This window comes from Xyrauchen texanus, chromosome 31 (genome assembly GCF_025860055.1).
Source record: "Xyrauchen texanus isolate HMW12.3.18 chromosome 31, RBS_HiC_50CHRs, whole genome shotgun sequence".
NCBI lineage: Eukaryota > Metazoa > Chordata > Actinopteri > Cypriniformes > Catostomidae > Xyrauchen > Xyrauchen texanus.
In genome coordinates this window covers 18,283,466-18,299,951 of record NC_068306.1, presented here as the reverse complement: position 1 = coordinate 18,299,951, position 16,486 = coordinate 18,283,466, and the positions used below count along the sequence as shown (strand labels likewise).

General features: G+C 37.3%; 1 protein-coding gene across 1 annotated transcript; it reads left to right on the top strand.

Moving 5' to 3' along the window:
• Positions 1-604: 604 nt before the first annotated feature.
• aldocb (aldolase C, fructose-bisphosphate, b) lies at positions 605-16,251 on the top strand. Its single transcript, XM_052100256.1, has 9 exons — positions 605-731; positions 8,701-8,834; positions 9,396-9,607; positions 11,767-11,821; positions 11,923-12,083; positions 12,316-12,399; positions 12,669-12,843; positions 13,032-13,231; positions 15,173-16,251. Exons 2-9 carry the CDS (start codon positions 8,723-8,725, stop codon positions 15,263-15,265), a joined length of 1,092 nt encoding a protein of 363 aa, XP_051956216.1. The 5' UTR covers positions 605-731; positions 8,701-8,722; the 3' UTR covers positions 15,266-16,251.
• Positions 16,252-16,486: the final 235 nt, after the last annotated feature.

The window sequence follows — 16,486 nt, the reverse complement described above, 5'->3', positions numbered from 1 at the left end:
TTTCAAAAGCCCCCCCCCCAAGGTCACTGTACTGCAATGTCAGCTCCTGCACTTATTGAGCTACAATCTCCCTCTCAATGCATCTCAATACAAAACATAGGGCAAGTCCATGACAATGATGAGACATGTACCAATTTACAATAAACATCAGATTTACACAACACAATTTACATGTCTTTTTTTTATTATTGACGTTTAGTGTTCATCGTTTTGTTGCAATATTGAATTCAGTGATTCTGTGGCAGTATCATGGTATAGAGATCGTATCACGACACAGGGTTCAAAAAACACAATGGCATTATAGCCTACAATTGACATTGTCCAAAAACCCATGGTGTTACTCTGGTATCATGTCCAAGAACAATACCATTACTAGTTTACTCAACACCATGGTGCTAGTTAGTGTTAGCTAACTAATTTGAACATTAATATCATTTTATATATAATGTACAATATGTATACTGGGATTTAGCTTGCCTCACTTTCTCCATTCTCGAAAGCCTACGTGCTCGAAAGACACACCTCAAGCTTGGGATCGTCCAATGAGATGGTGACGATGACAGTGACGTAGGAGGGTCACTTTAAAGCCTCATGAATATTCCATAATATTCTAACGTGGTCGTAAAAAAAAGCCACGCCCCGGGAGGGTTGATTCTTGCATTGAAACGGGAGACTGTCGACAGTAAACCATTATTTGCATCCTTCTCCTCAAACACTCATCTCCTAAGCAGGTATGTAACTTTGTTTTTTATATATTTTTATATATATAATATATCAATATTGTTGAAGTGTGTTGTTGTGAATGAGTGAAAAACCCTTAAACAGACAATAATTTTATGTCGAAACGAATGAAAATTCCTTCTTAAATAGTATTTTCAACAAAGTGCAGCTCCCCTTTGAATTGCATCATATAAACAGAATTGAATATACATCACCCAACAGGTGGTTGTGACCGTTAAATAAGGCTTTCTTCATCATGGTACAATTATCGTGATGTCGCAGACCTTTTATAAAATTTATAAAACCCATCTCTCATCCATTTCGCTGTCAGATGTTCTTCTATAAGGCGTCAGAAAGCACCCAAGGTCACTGTAAAAAGATAAACATCATTAAATCGACATTCATGACATTCACTTGAGCACGGGCTTCGACATCAGCATCTCTTCCGATTGTTTGGTCGGATTACATCTAGCTGACAAACCGAAAACGTGTAAATTGTCATTAGTTAAACGACACCCAAATCTTTCGGTATATGCACAAAATGCATCATCGTTGTAACTCTATATGAATGTATGGATGCATACGGCTGATGTCTGCGGAAGAATGTGTGGTCGATCGGCACGTAGGCACTTCCTTAACGAGACAGCAGCAGCTTCGCTTTAACCTAGCTCAAATACAGCCAAACTTGACGGAAAATAACATTTTCTGGAGCGATTTGATTAATTAATACACACTTAGTAATATTAGTAGTTCATAGCGATCGCGTTCTTGCGCTGAACCGCTAAACGCAGGGCAACGAACAGAGCAGAGCGCATGACGGTGTCTCGTGACGCTGAAATTATATTTACCTGACACGACGTTTAAAAAACGCGGCGCTCCTGCAGCGACAATCGGTATTCCATGCTCAGGATGTGCTACTACCGGCAGTAACAACAGTTATATGTAAATTAATTAATGGGTAGCACATGTCGCGAGAACTTGTCGCCATGTACTACAGCATGACGTGTTATCCTAGGTAGCACATCTTGTCAGGCAGATAATACCTATCAGGATGTACTACCAGCAAAAATATCAGATAGTGTGATATGGTGTGAGGCTGTTCTAAGCCCTGGCCTAACACTACCCCTACCCCTAACGCTAAAACTATGCGAATATAGCGTTGGTAGCACATCTTAACAGCGCAATGGTCAGAAACGCGTTTAGGTGTGAACGGCCCCTTAGCTACAATATGACATTGTCATCATTATAAATAATAGAAGGTCAAATGACATTATCATCATTATAAACAACGAAAGGTCGTAAGATTGATAAAAACTGTCCTTCACACATGTTTCCATTTACATCCCAATTCATATTTATAAAATATGATATTCATATCCCAAAATTAACACGAACACTCCTGTCATAACTGTAAGCGAGGTAGATATGGGAGCGTTCCTTTTGCGTCGCGTGACTCGCTTGCAGTGTAGGTGGTTTGTAATGACTCACACGTGCCATGTTCCCATCCTCTCTTGTGCCGTGTACGTGCTGGTGGGGGCGTCTATCTCCTCTCTGGGCACAACAGTTACATGCATGCTGTGTATTGTTGAAGGTTAAACGAACTAAGCATATGACCAAGACTAAGCACATCAGGATGTACAGATCTTTAAACGCTAATCCACAGCACTGTCAAAACATGCACTTTCATTTCTATTTGCTCTTTTACATGACTATTTCCGTTGGCATGACAACATCTGTTCAAAGACAAGACATCCTTAATGCTTCGGCTTTGACTAATTCTAAGTCTGCACAGTGTAATACTGGCTTAGGGTTTGGTCTCTGCATGACACATTTTAAAGGGATGCATGCTAAATCAAACCGTTACTTCTGTCTCAGACATCTTCTATGAAAGGCATCTTCTATAAGGCTTCCCTATGGAATGATATTCCGGACATTATTCAAAAGGAATTGCAAATTGTATTTGCAATTGCGTTTTCAATTTGTGGACGCATAAAATGTGACATAATCCAAACGCAATTGCAAATCGCGCATCACGGTTTGCATTTTCGTTTAAGCGAACGCACAGTGACTGCCAAATTTCAAATGGAAAAGCAAAGTCCGTTTGCAACTGTTTCCCATATCTTACGAGTTTTGGCCCTGTCATATTTAAATTACCACGTCTGCTTTTTCACTTTCTCAGCGTCGCGTATGTAGCCAGCCAAAACTCAAATGGAATACTAATTCCCTTAGTATTTCCATTTCCGATGCCTTACACAGAAACCTGTCAATCAGGGTCAAGGGTGGGATTATGCTATGGGGCGTGTTTGTCTTGGGAAGTGACATCACTCACAGTCTATCAGGATCAGTAATTAGCACTGCACTTTATTCATCTATAATCTCACACTGGACTGTCAACATATTCTCCTCAATATACTACTTCATAGATATATATATTTCATATACTCCTACTTATTGTATTGTATATTGTGTGTATTGTTTACTGTACATTGTATATAATTATTGTGTTGTGTAAGTATGTGTACATTTGATATGTAAATTGTTTTGTGTAAGTATGTTATTTACTGTAATTGGTATATGTCTCGTCACTGTCATGACTGCTATGTTGCTCGGAACTGCACACAAGAATTTCACCTACTGTTGCACTTGTGTACATGGTAGTGTGACAATAAAGTGATTTGATTTGATTTGATAAACCAGCGTCTGTTCAGGGCATCACCTCTTGACCGTCGACTGTGAGTGACGTCACTTCCCAAGACAAACACGCCCCATAGCATAATCCCACCCTTGACCCTGATTGACAGATTTCTGTGTAAGGCATCGGAAATGGAAATACTAAGGGAATTAGTATTCCATTTGAGTATTAGAAAATCAGTTATTTTGAATTCGTATAATAAAGGTGGCTTAAATTTCATTGATTTTGATTCTCTTAACAATACTTTAAAAATTAATTGGCTTAAACGTTTCCTTCACAATCAACCTTCTATTTGGAGTATAATCCCAAGATATATTTTTTCTCAATTAGGAGGTATACATTTTCTTTTAATGTACAATTATTCAATTAGTAAACTTCCTGTCAAACTTTCCAATTATCATCAGCAGATGCTTATGGCTTGGAAACTTATTTACAAGCATAATTTCTCGCCACACAATTTTTTAATTTGGAACAACTATAATATTCTTCATAAGAGGAAATCTTTATTTCTTGAAAACTGGTTCAATAATGGGGTGATATTAGTAAACCAGCTATTTGATAGTGAAGGTAATTTATTTAATTATTCGATTTTGTTTCAGGATACCAATTCCCAGTATCTAGTAAAGAATTTAATATAGTTTTCAAGGCCATCTCTTTGGAAATCTGTATGCTGTTTAGAAACAATAATAGTGCTACAGTGACTTCTGTTTCTCCCCTAGCCCTGAATCTACTGTGGTTGGTTCTATTTGTTTTTCAATACATAAATCCAATTATAAAATTAGGTCATTATTTTTGGACCCTGTTACTTCAATTCCTTCCTCCATTTCTTATTGGAATAACCTTTTTGATGATATTAAATGGTCATATGTTTGGTCACATCCTCAGAAATTCTTTCTAACTAATAAAGTTAAAGAAATATCCTATAAAATTATTCATAGATTTTATCCAGTTAAATGCTTTTTAAAGAAATTTAGAAATGATATTGATACTTCCTGCTCTTTTGTGAAGCCTCCTCTGAAACTGTTGATCATTTGTTTTGGGAATGTCTTTTTACTCGGTCTTTCTGGAACAATATTGATGCTCTGATTGTCCAAAAGGTTTTATGTAACTTTTCTTTATCATATAGACACATTCTTTTTGGATTTTATGTTAAAGACAAGAATCTAATTAATGCATGTTTTTGTATAAACCTTCTTTTATATATTGGAAAGTTTCTTATCCATAAATGTAAATATATGAAAAGTAAACCCCACTTTAGCTTTTTCAAAGAAGAACTTAATGTATTTAAATACAATTTCAACTTCTGTTAACAAGAAAGCAATGAAAACATCCAGAATTAGTGCCATGTTTAATATTCTCTCTTAATGTTTTTTTCTTTTGTGCCCTCTTCTTCTTTTTTTTCTTTCTTCTCTTACTCTCTTTTCTTTTTAGACTATTGTTGAATATATTTAAATTTCTTTCACATTTCCTCTCTTAATGTATTCTGAACCATAATTTCTCTTTTGTTTTGAAAGATTGTTTATATTTCTTGTATGTATCTTCTTGTTCTGTTTGTTAATATTGCAATAAAAAAAATATATATATATATTATTCCATTTGAGTTTTGGCTGGCTACATACGCGACGCTGAGAAAGTGAAAAAGCAGACATGGTAATTGAAATTGCTATTTAAATATGACAGGGCCAAAACTCGTAAGATATGGGAAACACAGTTGCAAACGGACTTTGCTTTTCCATTTGAAATTTGGCAGTCACTGTGCATTCGCTTAAACGAAAATGCAAACCTTAATGCGCGATTTGCAATTGCGTTTGGATTATGTCACATTTTATGCGTCCACAAATTGAAAACGCAATTGCAAATACAATTTGCAATTCCTTTTGAATAATGTCCGGAAACTCATTCCATACTTCCCACATTGTGATGTCATCGCTTTTATAAGCAGAAGGGCTGTTCTTCAAGCCCATGATAGATTATAGACCGATTGGCCTCCAACCATCTGGGTATTTTTACTCTTGGCATTCAAGCATCAGACTAGATTAATGCCTTACAACCATTCATTTGATCTACTGTGTGATTTGTTTAAAAACAGTTGAGAATTAAGACTGTAACTAAATAACACAGACATGCAGTGTCTAAACAGTATCACCATGAATCATCATAATGCATGCACACTTGCATTAGAGTCACTGATGGCTCTTTATAAATGACAAGCTGATTTATTTTTCTTGGAAGCAATTCTGTTGTATTCTGTTAAATATTATATAATAAACTGTGAAATTGGCAAGCAGTCAAATGCTGAATAATATATAATACTCTATTAGTATGTATGACCCCTGCAATTTCTAAGCTTGTTTAGTTTTATTATTGTCAAAATTTTTATGAATAGTATTATAGCTATTCATCAATAATATATATTTTAAGTTTTTGGCATTTTGCTATGTTATTGATCGAGATGGAGAATGAAGAATTTGGTTGGTGAGGATTAAGGATCTGGAAAATAATGCTAGCCAGACTCAAACCCTCCAAAAATTTGGCCCCACTTACATCCATTGTAAGTACTTCACTGTAACATTGATGTTTGCGTCTTTTAAAGAAAAGGAGGGACATGTCAAAATAAATTGAGGAAATCAACATTGTCACAATTGCTGTCAATTGAGCTTAACTTTGATTGAATCCTGAATAGTCCTTTAACCAAGTCATTGGCCGGAATACTGTCTTTACAGTGAAGCTAAGTAGCTACATGAAGAGCATGTAAGATAGCATATTGTAAAATATTTAAAGTGTAATCATCATACTGGTTTACTCCTTAGTACATTCAAGTGCTGTGCAGTCACATGTGTGTTTGGGCTTTCCTACCATACCAAACCATGCCATATATTTAGTGACATTGTGTTGCAAGCAAAGGGCAGGTGAAGGTCAATTTATATAGGGCCATAGTCTGCAGCCGTCACAGTCACTGACTGCGGTCACAATTCAAAATGATCTCCATTTGCCCTTTGTTTAGGGTACAATATCAATGAAATGTAATTGTCATGGAGAAAAAGAAACTTTTCTGGCAATTAGGCATTGCTCTTGTAAGTCAAAATTAAAAAGGTGAATTTTTTTTATAGAATGTGAAATGCCATATTGTTAGAGGTGTAGTAAGAGCATGCTTTAACACATCCCTGATCATTTTGAATTTACTGATGAATGAAATAAGATGCAGCTGTAGGTCCTGTTTTTCAGTGGAAACGTCCACTGTTTAACAGAACCAGTGAAGCAAACTGGTTCACAGGGCTCATGTTTCTACAGTGCCGTATCCCAGTCTTTAGGGATATGTGTACTGTTGTCACCTTAAAGGAAAAGTTCACCCAAAAATGAAAATTCTCTCATTATTTACTCACCCTTATGCCATCCCAGATGTGTATAACTTTTTTCTTCTGCAGAACACAAATTATGATCTTTAGAAGAGTATTTTAGCTCTTTTGGTCCATTTAATGTAACTGAACGGTGACCAGAATATTTAAGCTCCAAAAAAGGACATAAAGGCAGCATAAAAGTAATCCATACAACTCCAGTGGTTAAATCCATGTCTTCAGAAGAAATATGATAGGTGTGGGTGAGGAAAATATACATTTTTGACTCCTTTTTTTACTATAAATGTCAGCTTTCACATTCTTCTTCTTTTGTTTTAAACGATTCACATTTTTCGTGCATATCTCTACCTACTGGGCAGGAAGGATAATTTATAGTTAAAAATGACTCAAATATTGATCTATTTCTCACTCACACCTATCACATTGCTTCTAAAGACAGGGATTTAACCACTGGAGTCGCATGGACAACATTTATGCTGCCTTTATGTCCTTTTTGGAGCTTCTGGCCACCATTCAGTTGCATTAAATGGACCAACAGAGAATAAATATTCCTCTAAAAATCATAATTTGTGTTCTGCAGAAGAAGGAAATTCAAACACATCTGGGTGAGAGTGAGTATATGAGAAAATGTTCATTTTTGGGTAAACTATTCCTTTAATAACACTGTGATAAACCTGCTGGTTGAGCATAGAAATACAGTGGTAACCAAGATTCAAGATAGAGAATCGACGACAATCTATAAGCCAATTGTTTTGTTAAATGTCTTATTAAAATCCACAGAGAAGTGTGTCTAGTTAATTCATTTCAGTAACATATATCAGGAACATGTAAATGTAATGCAGTCAGTCAGAAATGTAATCAGTATGGTTCTGTGTTTAGAAGAGAGTATTTAGCCTAATTATGTTATCATTCTTGTTTTTTGTTTTTCTTAATATGTAATTTATATACATTTATAAATCATTGCATGAACTGGCCCATTCAGTTCTCAGTGCATCCAACTGTGATTTACATCCACAAACAGGCCAGCCAGTTTGTGCCGGTTTCGGCTCATTCCATTGAGCACAGAGATGGGGGAGCGCTGAACCAATGTCAGAGTGATCAATTTGCAGCCATAAAAAGGACTTAGACAAGCAATAAACTGCACTGTCACTGTGAAATATGACAATCAATGGAGTGACTGTAAGAAATGACAGCTATAAGAAAGGATCTTTTTAAAATAACAATGCCTGTAAAAAAAAACAAAAAAACATGCCCTTTAAATGAAATGTGGTGTTAATAAAGTGTTCTAAAAACATGTAGTAACAGACTGTCGCAGACATTGTCATGTATAATGTGGATTGACAGCAGAGATTAGACGAGTATGATTGCATAACCTCTCCTGCCACAATCATCTAATAGAGAAGTGCTGGGGGCGGCGACTGGGTGAAAATGCTCTGCTGGCTTGGTAGTGAGTTATTATGCAATCCAGCCCCACTGGAAAGCTATAAGGGAGAGTGGACAGGAATTTTATCCAAACTCTTTTTTTATACCCTGAATAATGGGACACATTTTTTTAACCATAGGCAGTTTCTGTGGAGACAGTTTGTTTGTTCCTTGGTTGAATTTGGTTTCCTCAGATAAAAGACAGAGGTATCTAAGGCTGCCTGGAGCACTGCCAGTTTCCCAAGCGTGTCATGATTTGTTCCCGTAAACAACTTTATATCTCTTTATATAGCTATGTATATTAACATAAAGCAAGTGTAATTTCTGCGGCAGACAGATTGCAAAAATAATGATTGTTTTCAAGCAGGTCTCCTGTACACTCCCTCCAACCACCATTGGTCGGACATACAGATAGTTCCGCCCCAAACTCATACCGTTGTGCTTGGGCTGTTTGGGATGCTCAAAAATCATCCTAATGAAATGACATCTGTGTCTCTATCACTGTCACAGGTTGCTTTGATCTTCAGACATCATGACACACCAGTACCCAGCACTCACAACTGAGCAAAAGAAGGAGCTGCAGGACATCGCTCAGCGCATCGTAGCTCCTGGAAAGGGCATCCTCGCTGCAGATGAGTCCACAGGTCAGTGAGGGTTGCACCTTACGTATATCAAAATAACAAACTTGGTAACGTAGTAATAGTGTAGTAGAGACAAGGGTTTCTCCAAGATTTTAAAGCAAGGATCCAGTTCATAACCCCAAATTGTTCACATTGTATTCTGGCTATTACATTAGTTAAGGCCATTTAATTGATATTATTGATATGTAAATGCTATCACAGTACTGAACTTTAAAAATACTTAATGTGATTTAGACAGAACAGCCTGTTTTATCATGTGTTTTTTCATCAATAATCAAAATGTGCATGTCAAGCATGTAAAAATACTATGGAATAGCTGAGTCATAAGTGTTTAATCGGCCGGAAATTACGTACTAAATGGCATATACAAACACAGATAAACTTTAAACTTGGCTCGCAACTTTTTTTTTAGCCCATCGTCATTGCTGATTTGGTTGTATATAATTTGCCATTTTGAGATACACTTGTATAGACAGCAGCTTTTTGCCTGTTTGATCGAAGCACTCATGTCCGATTTCTACCAGTTCCTCTAACACAACAATATGAATGTGTGCATCTATATAGGCAGCATGGCCAAACGCCTGAACCCCATCGGCGTGGAGAACACAGAGGAGAACCGGCGTCTGTATCGCCAGATTCTTTTCTCCGCTGATGAGCGCATTGACAAGTGCATCGGCGGTGTTATCTTCTTCCACGAGACCCTCTACCAGAACGCTGATGATGGCACAAACTTTGCCCAAATGATCAAGGACAGGGGCATTGTTGTGGGAATCAAGGTACAACACTGTTTCATTAGTTCGATTTAGTCTATCTATCTTGAACTATATCTCACGAAACCTGTCAAGAAATGTTCAGGTCACCAAAGCCATAAGGGAAATAAGCGTATGTAAAATAAACATCTATTTATTATTAATATATATATAAAAAAATATATTAAAATCAAATATTGTTCAATTAAAGGCCGTCTAACACATGCTACCATGAGGTATAAATAATGTATAAATACTTAATTGTTTTGTTCATGGTACATGATGAGAATAAGACTCAATTTCACGTTACAGTCATGAGAATTAGGGGTTAAAATGAGCTTAATGTTCTAGAAAATAATGATACAATGTGAATTTTTTTAAATGTAATGGACCTCAAGTGTCAGTGATGTACCTATATCTTTAAAACCCAGTAGCATTGTACTTGTATGATAGCAATGGCTGATATGGATAAGAGAATAGAGTTTATAGAAAACACAGCAGCCAGAGGATTAGATGATCTGGTTAACCTGATCAACTCTTAGGGGGGGGGTTTTGGAATTCCGCCTGAAAGTGTCATACCCAAATCTGAAGGCTCCTCTTACCCACATAGAGTGAAGTAAATGTAAAATGTTGGTCTCATTTTAAAGGAAACGTAATTATTGTATAAATAATAATGATCAATAATCAATAATTTTTATTTTATTTGTTCAAACTACTGCAATAAACACAAAAAATAGGCGCTTTTTTATTTGTATTTTTTTATTATGTTTTGATAGTGCATAACTCAAGCCCTGTATACTCTTCAAGTTTTGTTTGATTCCACTAGATGGCAGCAAACACTGAATTATTATTTTTTTCTCTATCATTTACCATTCAAAATGTATTACTATGAAACCGAAGGGAGGCAAAGTGGCCATTTAGTGTCTCCAAGGTCCCGAGTTATCCAAAGTGCAATAACAAGCTACTAAGAATATTACAACAAAAATCCTACTTTTATTATTTGGTATACATGACAACAGCACTTACAAGGATTCCCAAACAGGTTTTCTTATCTTCTTTTCAAAGACACAAAATATTAGTAATGAGACGAAAATGAGACCTGAGACATGACAATGTATTTATAATATCATAACAAATGTATAAAAAATTATAAAATGTAAAACAGTAATATACTGTAACAATAATAATTTAGAACAAGCAAATATTGAATGATAAAGACAACAAACGGCAATATAAATTGCAAACTCAAACTACAGTAAGTGTTTGCAATTTATATATTATATAATATAATAATCCTGTGCAAAGTGCGCCTCACGTGAGAGCACGGTACAGGCCTAGTGTTGACGCCCAATTGTGCACAGACTCAATTAATAATAATGACGATAATCTCAGGCTCTCTTTAGTTGGGAGGGAAAGACTGACATGTATTTGGCCAGCTTAGATCATCAGCTTTCCAATGATGTATGTCTCGCCATTATCCGTGGACGATACCATATTTTACAGATTTTATGAAAATAACCTATGTTCTGCACTACGGTGTTTACAAATATAAAAGATCTTCTTTGATCTGTTGTTTTATTCCAACAAAATAAACTAAATATACATAATCTGGATAATGAGAGATTTTGTTTGATATATGGCTTGTCTATGTTCATCTGAGTGATATTAAAAATATAAAAATTCATAATCTTGGTTTTTATCGGTATATTGTTTGCAGAGGTGGGAATTTAAACGTTCAAATGCTGCACGATGTAAAATAAATAAAAAGATGATGGATTTATTTGACAAGTAGAGGTTCTAAGCTTTGTAATGATACCACATATGACTGTTAATATTCCATCAGGACATATAAATATTGAAGGATGATCATGATTATATAATTTTCAACCCGGGGGTGGGGTTTAAGAGTTGAACAGGTTAAAGGAGGTTGTTCATGTTTATTTTTGTATGTGTTTAGTGATATACTGTATATGTGATAAACAATTGTATACATTTGAAATATTTGTTTTTCAAATGATTTGTATGGTTAATTTGTATAGGTGCATAAATCTAGTTTAGATATTATTTGATCTCAAAGGATTTTATTTATTTTAAATTTAAAAATTGGACTACTGGATTATTGACTCCTTGATGATGCTGCCATGGAACTTTCATCCTAAAGAAAGCCCCTTTCTCCTTCATTACAGGTGGACAAAGGTGTTGTCCCACTGGCAGGAACAAATGGCGAGACCACAACACAGGGTAAGCTTGGAGAATATTCACTGTTTAAACATTAGATACAAATTCTGATATCTATCACAGCAACAACATGTGTTGGTGATGGTGTACCTGTGTGTCTTCAGGACTTGATGGTTTGTCAGAACGTTGTGCTCAATATAAGAAAGATGGTGCAGACTTCGCCAAGTGGCGCAGCGTGTTGAAAATTAGTGAGACCACCCCCTCAGAGTTAGCAATCATGGAGAACGCCAACGTCCTGGCTCGCTATGCCAGCATCTGCCAGCAGGTGAGCTCCTTAAAACCTTTACACTGAATGTTATCTCAAATGCAAGAACTTTTATATGTTAGTAAGGAAACTGTTGCAGTATGCAATATATACAAAGGTCTTGTTGCAGATATATTGTATGTATATACTCAATGTATTGTATATAGTTTTTATAGTTAGCTAACCAATGGAGTGTGTTGTCTTTGCAAGTATTTTTGATAAGTAACATACACTGTTTGTTTGTTTTTTTCAGAATGGCATTGTGCCCATTGTGGAACCAGAGATTTTGCCTGATGGTGACCACGACTTGAAACGCTGCCAGTATGTCACAGAGAAGGTACATGAAAAGTGAGAGGAGCGTTTAATAAAAAAAAGCTTTCAACAGTTTGAGTTCACAAACATGCCATTTCAGACTCATTTGAACATTCTGTCAATGTAAGTCTATGGAAATGTTGGCGCAAGTCAGTTCAGTGAATTTAGCTTAAAAGCTCTTGGATGAGTTTCAGTCAGAAATAAATATCTAATTATCTTTGTCAAGCCAACATAATTTTAGCTACATTTAGCCCAGTATCCAACCACTATCTTCCTGTTCCCATTCATCTCCAGGTCCTTGCTGCCTGTTACAAGGCTCTGTCTGACCATCACGTTTATCTGGAGGGTACTCTTCTGAAACCCAACATGGTAACTTCTGGACACTCCTGCCCCACCAAATACAGCAGTCAGGAAATCGCCATGGCAACAGTGACAGCCTTGCGCCGTACCGTTCCCCCCGCAGTAACAGGTGAGTCACAATGATTCACTCAGTTTAATGCAGAAGGGTGCATTCTAACATTTAGCGTAGAGGAAAACTGCAACAAGTGGGGAAAGCCAAGCTGTAATAGAATTAATAAAACACTTCTCAGTATGCAGTGATGTCACATTACCATTTCAGAAATGCTACATAATCCATTTTGAAATTTCTCTGCCCAGGTGTGACCTTCCTCTCTGGGGGCCAGAGTGAGGAGGAGGCCTCCGTTAACCTGAACGCCATCAACAATTGCCCTCTGACAAAGCCCTGGGCCCTCACCTTCTCCTATGGACGTGCCCTGCAGGCCTCTGTCCTTACCGCCTGGCGCGGAGTCAAGGATAACGAGAAGGCTGCCACAGAAGAGTTCATCAAGCGTGCTGAGGTCAGTTAATCAAATAGTTTCCTCGTAATGCAATTTTTTTACATTTTCCTCCCTAATTGACTAGCTAGTTTTAGCTTGCTTTGTTGGTACTAATTTGCAAAGTTTAAAAGGTGAAGTATGCATTTTTTGCCCCACTAGCATGACCAAACGGGATTACAAAAATATTGATAGTTTTGAGGTTTCCAAATACTCCCCCATCTGCCATTGGTCAAAAAAAGCAGATAGTCCCTGTAACAGTTAAGGACAGGCAAGGACTGTCAAATGAAAGTTTAGTATTAAACTCAACATTAAATAAACAAACACACACATGCAGTACAGCCGCGTGTGTCTCTCGCTCCCCAACTAGCATCTCCGGCTCCCCTTTATCTCGCTCTCATGCTCATCGGCTGATTCAGTGTTGGCCGTGCACCCTCACGGCCCGGCCATGCCCTCCTCCTTGTCACACTCCTCCCCTGCCCGATTCAGGTCTGGGCTCCACCAGACTGACCTACTCCCTCCCCCATCTCTGGAGGTGAGACGCTGCCCTTCCGGCAGTTCTGTCAGCCGCTGGTCCGCCCCACCTCCTGGGAACCTGGGGGAGAGACGAGGGGAGGTGTGGGGAGGTGTGGGGAGAGGGAAAGGGCGAGAGAGAAAAATTGCCCGCTGGTTCCTGGACATGCCGTTGCCCAGTCCTCAACCGCTCCTACCATCTGGTGGATGACAGCTCGCTTCTCCCCCTTTGGACGGCAGCGAGCCCTCCGACCCCTGGCGGACAGAACCACTCCTCCCCTTCTCAGCAGACAGCAGCGGACTCTACGACAGCACCTCCCTCCTAGGTTTCGGCACCACTGTAACGGTTTAGGACGGGCAAGAAGGAGGCGGGAACCGGCTAAACAGTCAACGTAAAGTTTAATATAAAACTCAACATAAAACAAATATATACAAACACACACAGTGTATCTCTCTCTCCTGAACTGCCGTCTCTGGCACCCCTTTGTCTCACTGTCCCGCTGATCAGTTGATTCAGTGCCGGCCACGCCCTCCTCCTTGACATCACAGTCCCACCCAAAACTCACACTATTGGTAAGCAATGGCGCTAGCATCACAGTGTTTTCACTTTTTCTAATTCACCTACTAATTAATTACTTTAGTTGTTTCTGCATATTAAGTTGGAATAGAGAAATTTCAAATATTAACATCCAAAAGAATACACACTTCACTTTAAACCTTGAAAATAATTATATAGTAAAATAACATTGAGAACGTTCCAATACTACTGGGTCTATTTTTGTGAGTGCGCAAAGCACAGCACTACACACAACGATAATGCTACGTCTTATCCTAATTTTTCTGAGCGTGCTAATTCTAAGTGCAACTTTTGAACAAGTTGCCATTGGTGGGAGTGTTTGTGCTACCTGTGGGTGTATGCATGCAAACTTTGTTTATATTGTATGTTAATGAAGTTGCGCAAAGTGCAATTTGCTATTTTCCTGAGAAATAGTTCCTTGCACTAAGACATTTCAAAATAAGTATTTTTCAGCACAAAGTCTAAATTCAGATACATTTGCATAAAGCTCATTTCCAAACTATATATGTAAAATATAATGCAACATCAAAATTTGTCCAAAACGAACCAAAACTTCACAAGATGTTCAACTTATCTATAGTGTCACACACAGGAGATGAGCACAATTACCAGCAGAACTGTAATTGAGGTCATTTTATTAAACTTTAGAATAAAAACAGAAAACACATAAAGGGGAGAAAACAGGGTAAACAAAAGCAAACTAAGGTACACACTCCACGAGTGGAAAAAGGACCAAGCACAGCAAACTAAAAATGTCTTCTTAAAACTCCAATTTCAAGGAACAAACAGAAATTGTCCACAAAAAAGGTCCAAGATCAAGAATCACTCAAGACATCTTTAGACAACCTAAACTAACCTTTGTGACCTTTCCTCAGGCTAACGGCTTGGCTGCTCAGGGAAAGTACGTCTCCAGTGCAACTGGTGGATCCGCAGGACAGTCCCTTTACGTGGCCAATCATGCCTACTAAACATCCTGCATCACAGCTTTTCAGCATCCGCCGGCCAATAGTATAGTGCACAGCTGCTACCCTTCCTGTCACCAATCAATCACAGGCCTACGTTGTCTTCTGTATTTTAAGGTTGTCATTGCAATGTCTCATAATGTATCTATTTAAACTGTATTAAACTTTAGAAATGGAAAGTAGAAAAAGGATGTTACGCAGGTGATTGAGATTAATATTTGAGATTGAGATTAATCATTCTTATTTTTAAAAAGTTCTAGGCATGGTTTCATGATATCTGGCCAAAACAGTATTTGTTTTGGCCAGATATCTGGTATGCTAAGATAGCTAAGTATGTACATGTATGTTTTTTTTGTGAGTTTCACAAAATTCCACCATTTACTTTTAAGTCATATACAAGTCATTCCAGTTGGCACCAGCCACCAGTTGACGTTTCACATTCCTTTCAGTGCAGTTGGGCCTCATCAATACTATTATTGAAAACATTCTGTCATGTATGGGTGATTTGATTTCTAAAGCTACAATTTAGTGTCTCCCAGCAAGCCAAGTTTATCATATTGGGAAAGAAACAAGAGTATGTATAATTGCTCAGTAGTCACAACATGATTAACTCTGCCAGACTCTGGGTAATATTAGGTTGAGGTGTGTTCATATATAATATTAATTATTTATCTGGGCAGTATGTGTATATTATAGAAATTGAATATAAAATATTTACAACATTAATTTGGAAACATTAATAGTTCTTTTAATTTTAAATTGTATTCTTGATGTATTGTCTGCTTGAGTGTATCATGCTCTCCCTCTACTCCCCTTATTTGTGACATAGTGCGCTTCGTGAATAATTAAATTCTATTGGCTGTAAAGACGAAGCTTCTGGGGAGGGGAGCAGTCACTGTTGAACAAATTGTGATATTGTGATTTTATGTTGTCTTCTAAGCACTTTGTGTGTCAGATAGTTAAAACTAAAATAAAATTACTGTAAAACCTCAGATCCTGTTTATTATTATTTCACACAGACCACATGCACATTTTTCATCTGGTGTCGAGCAATCACATACTGTGGTTATACACTCATTCCAATTGATAGTTTTCCTGAAACAGTTACGGTATGATCACCACACAACTGAATACACAGCCCTGCTGCCTGTCATTGAATGAGTATTTCCTGTCCTAGAAATTTGCTGATCTAATCATGTTTATATAGTTGTAGATTGTAAACATGTA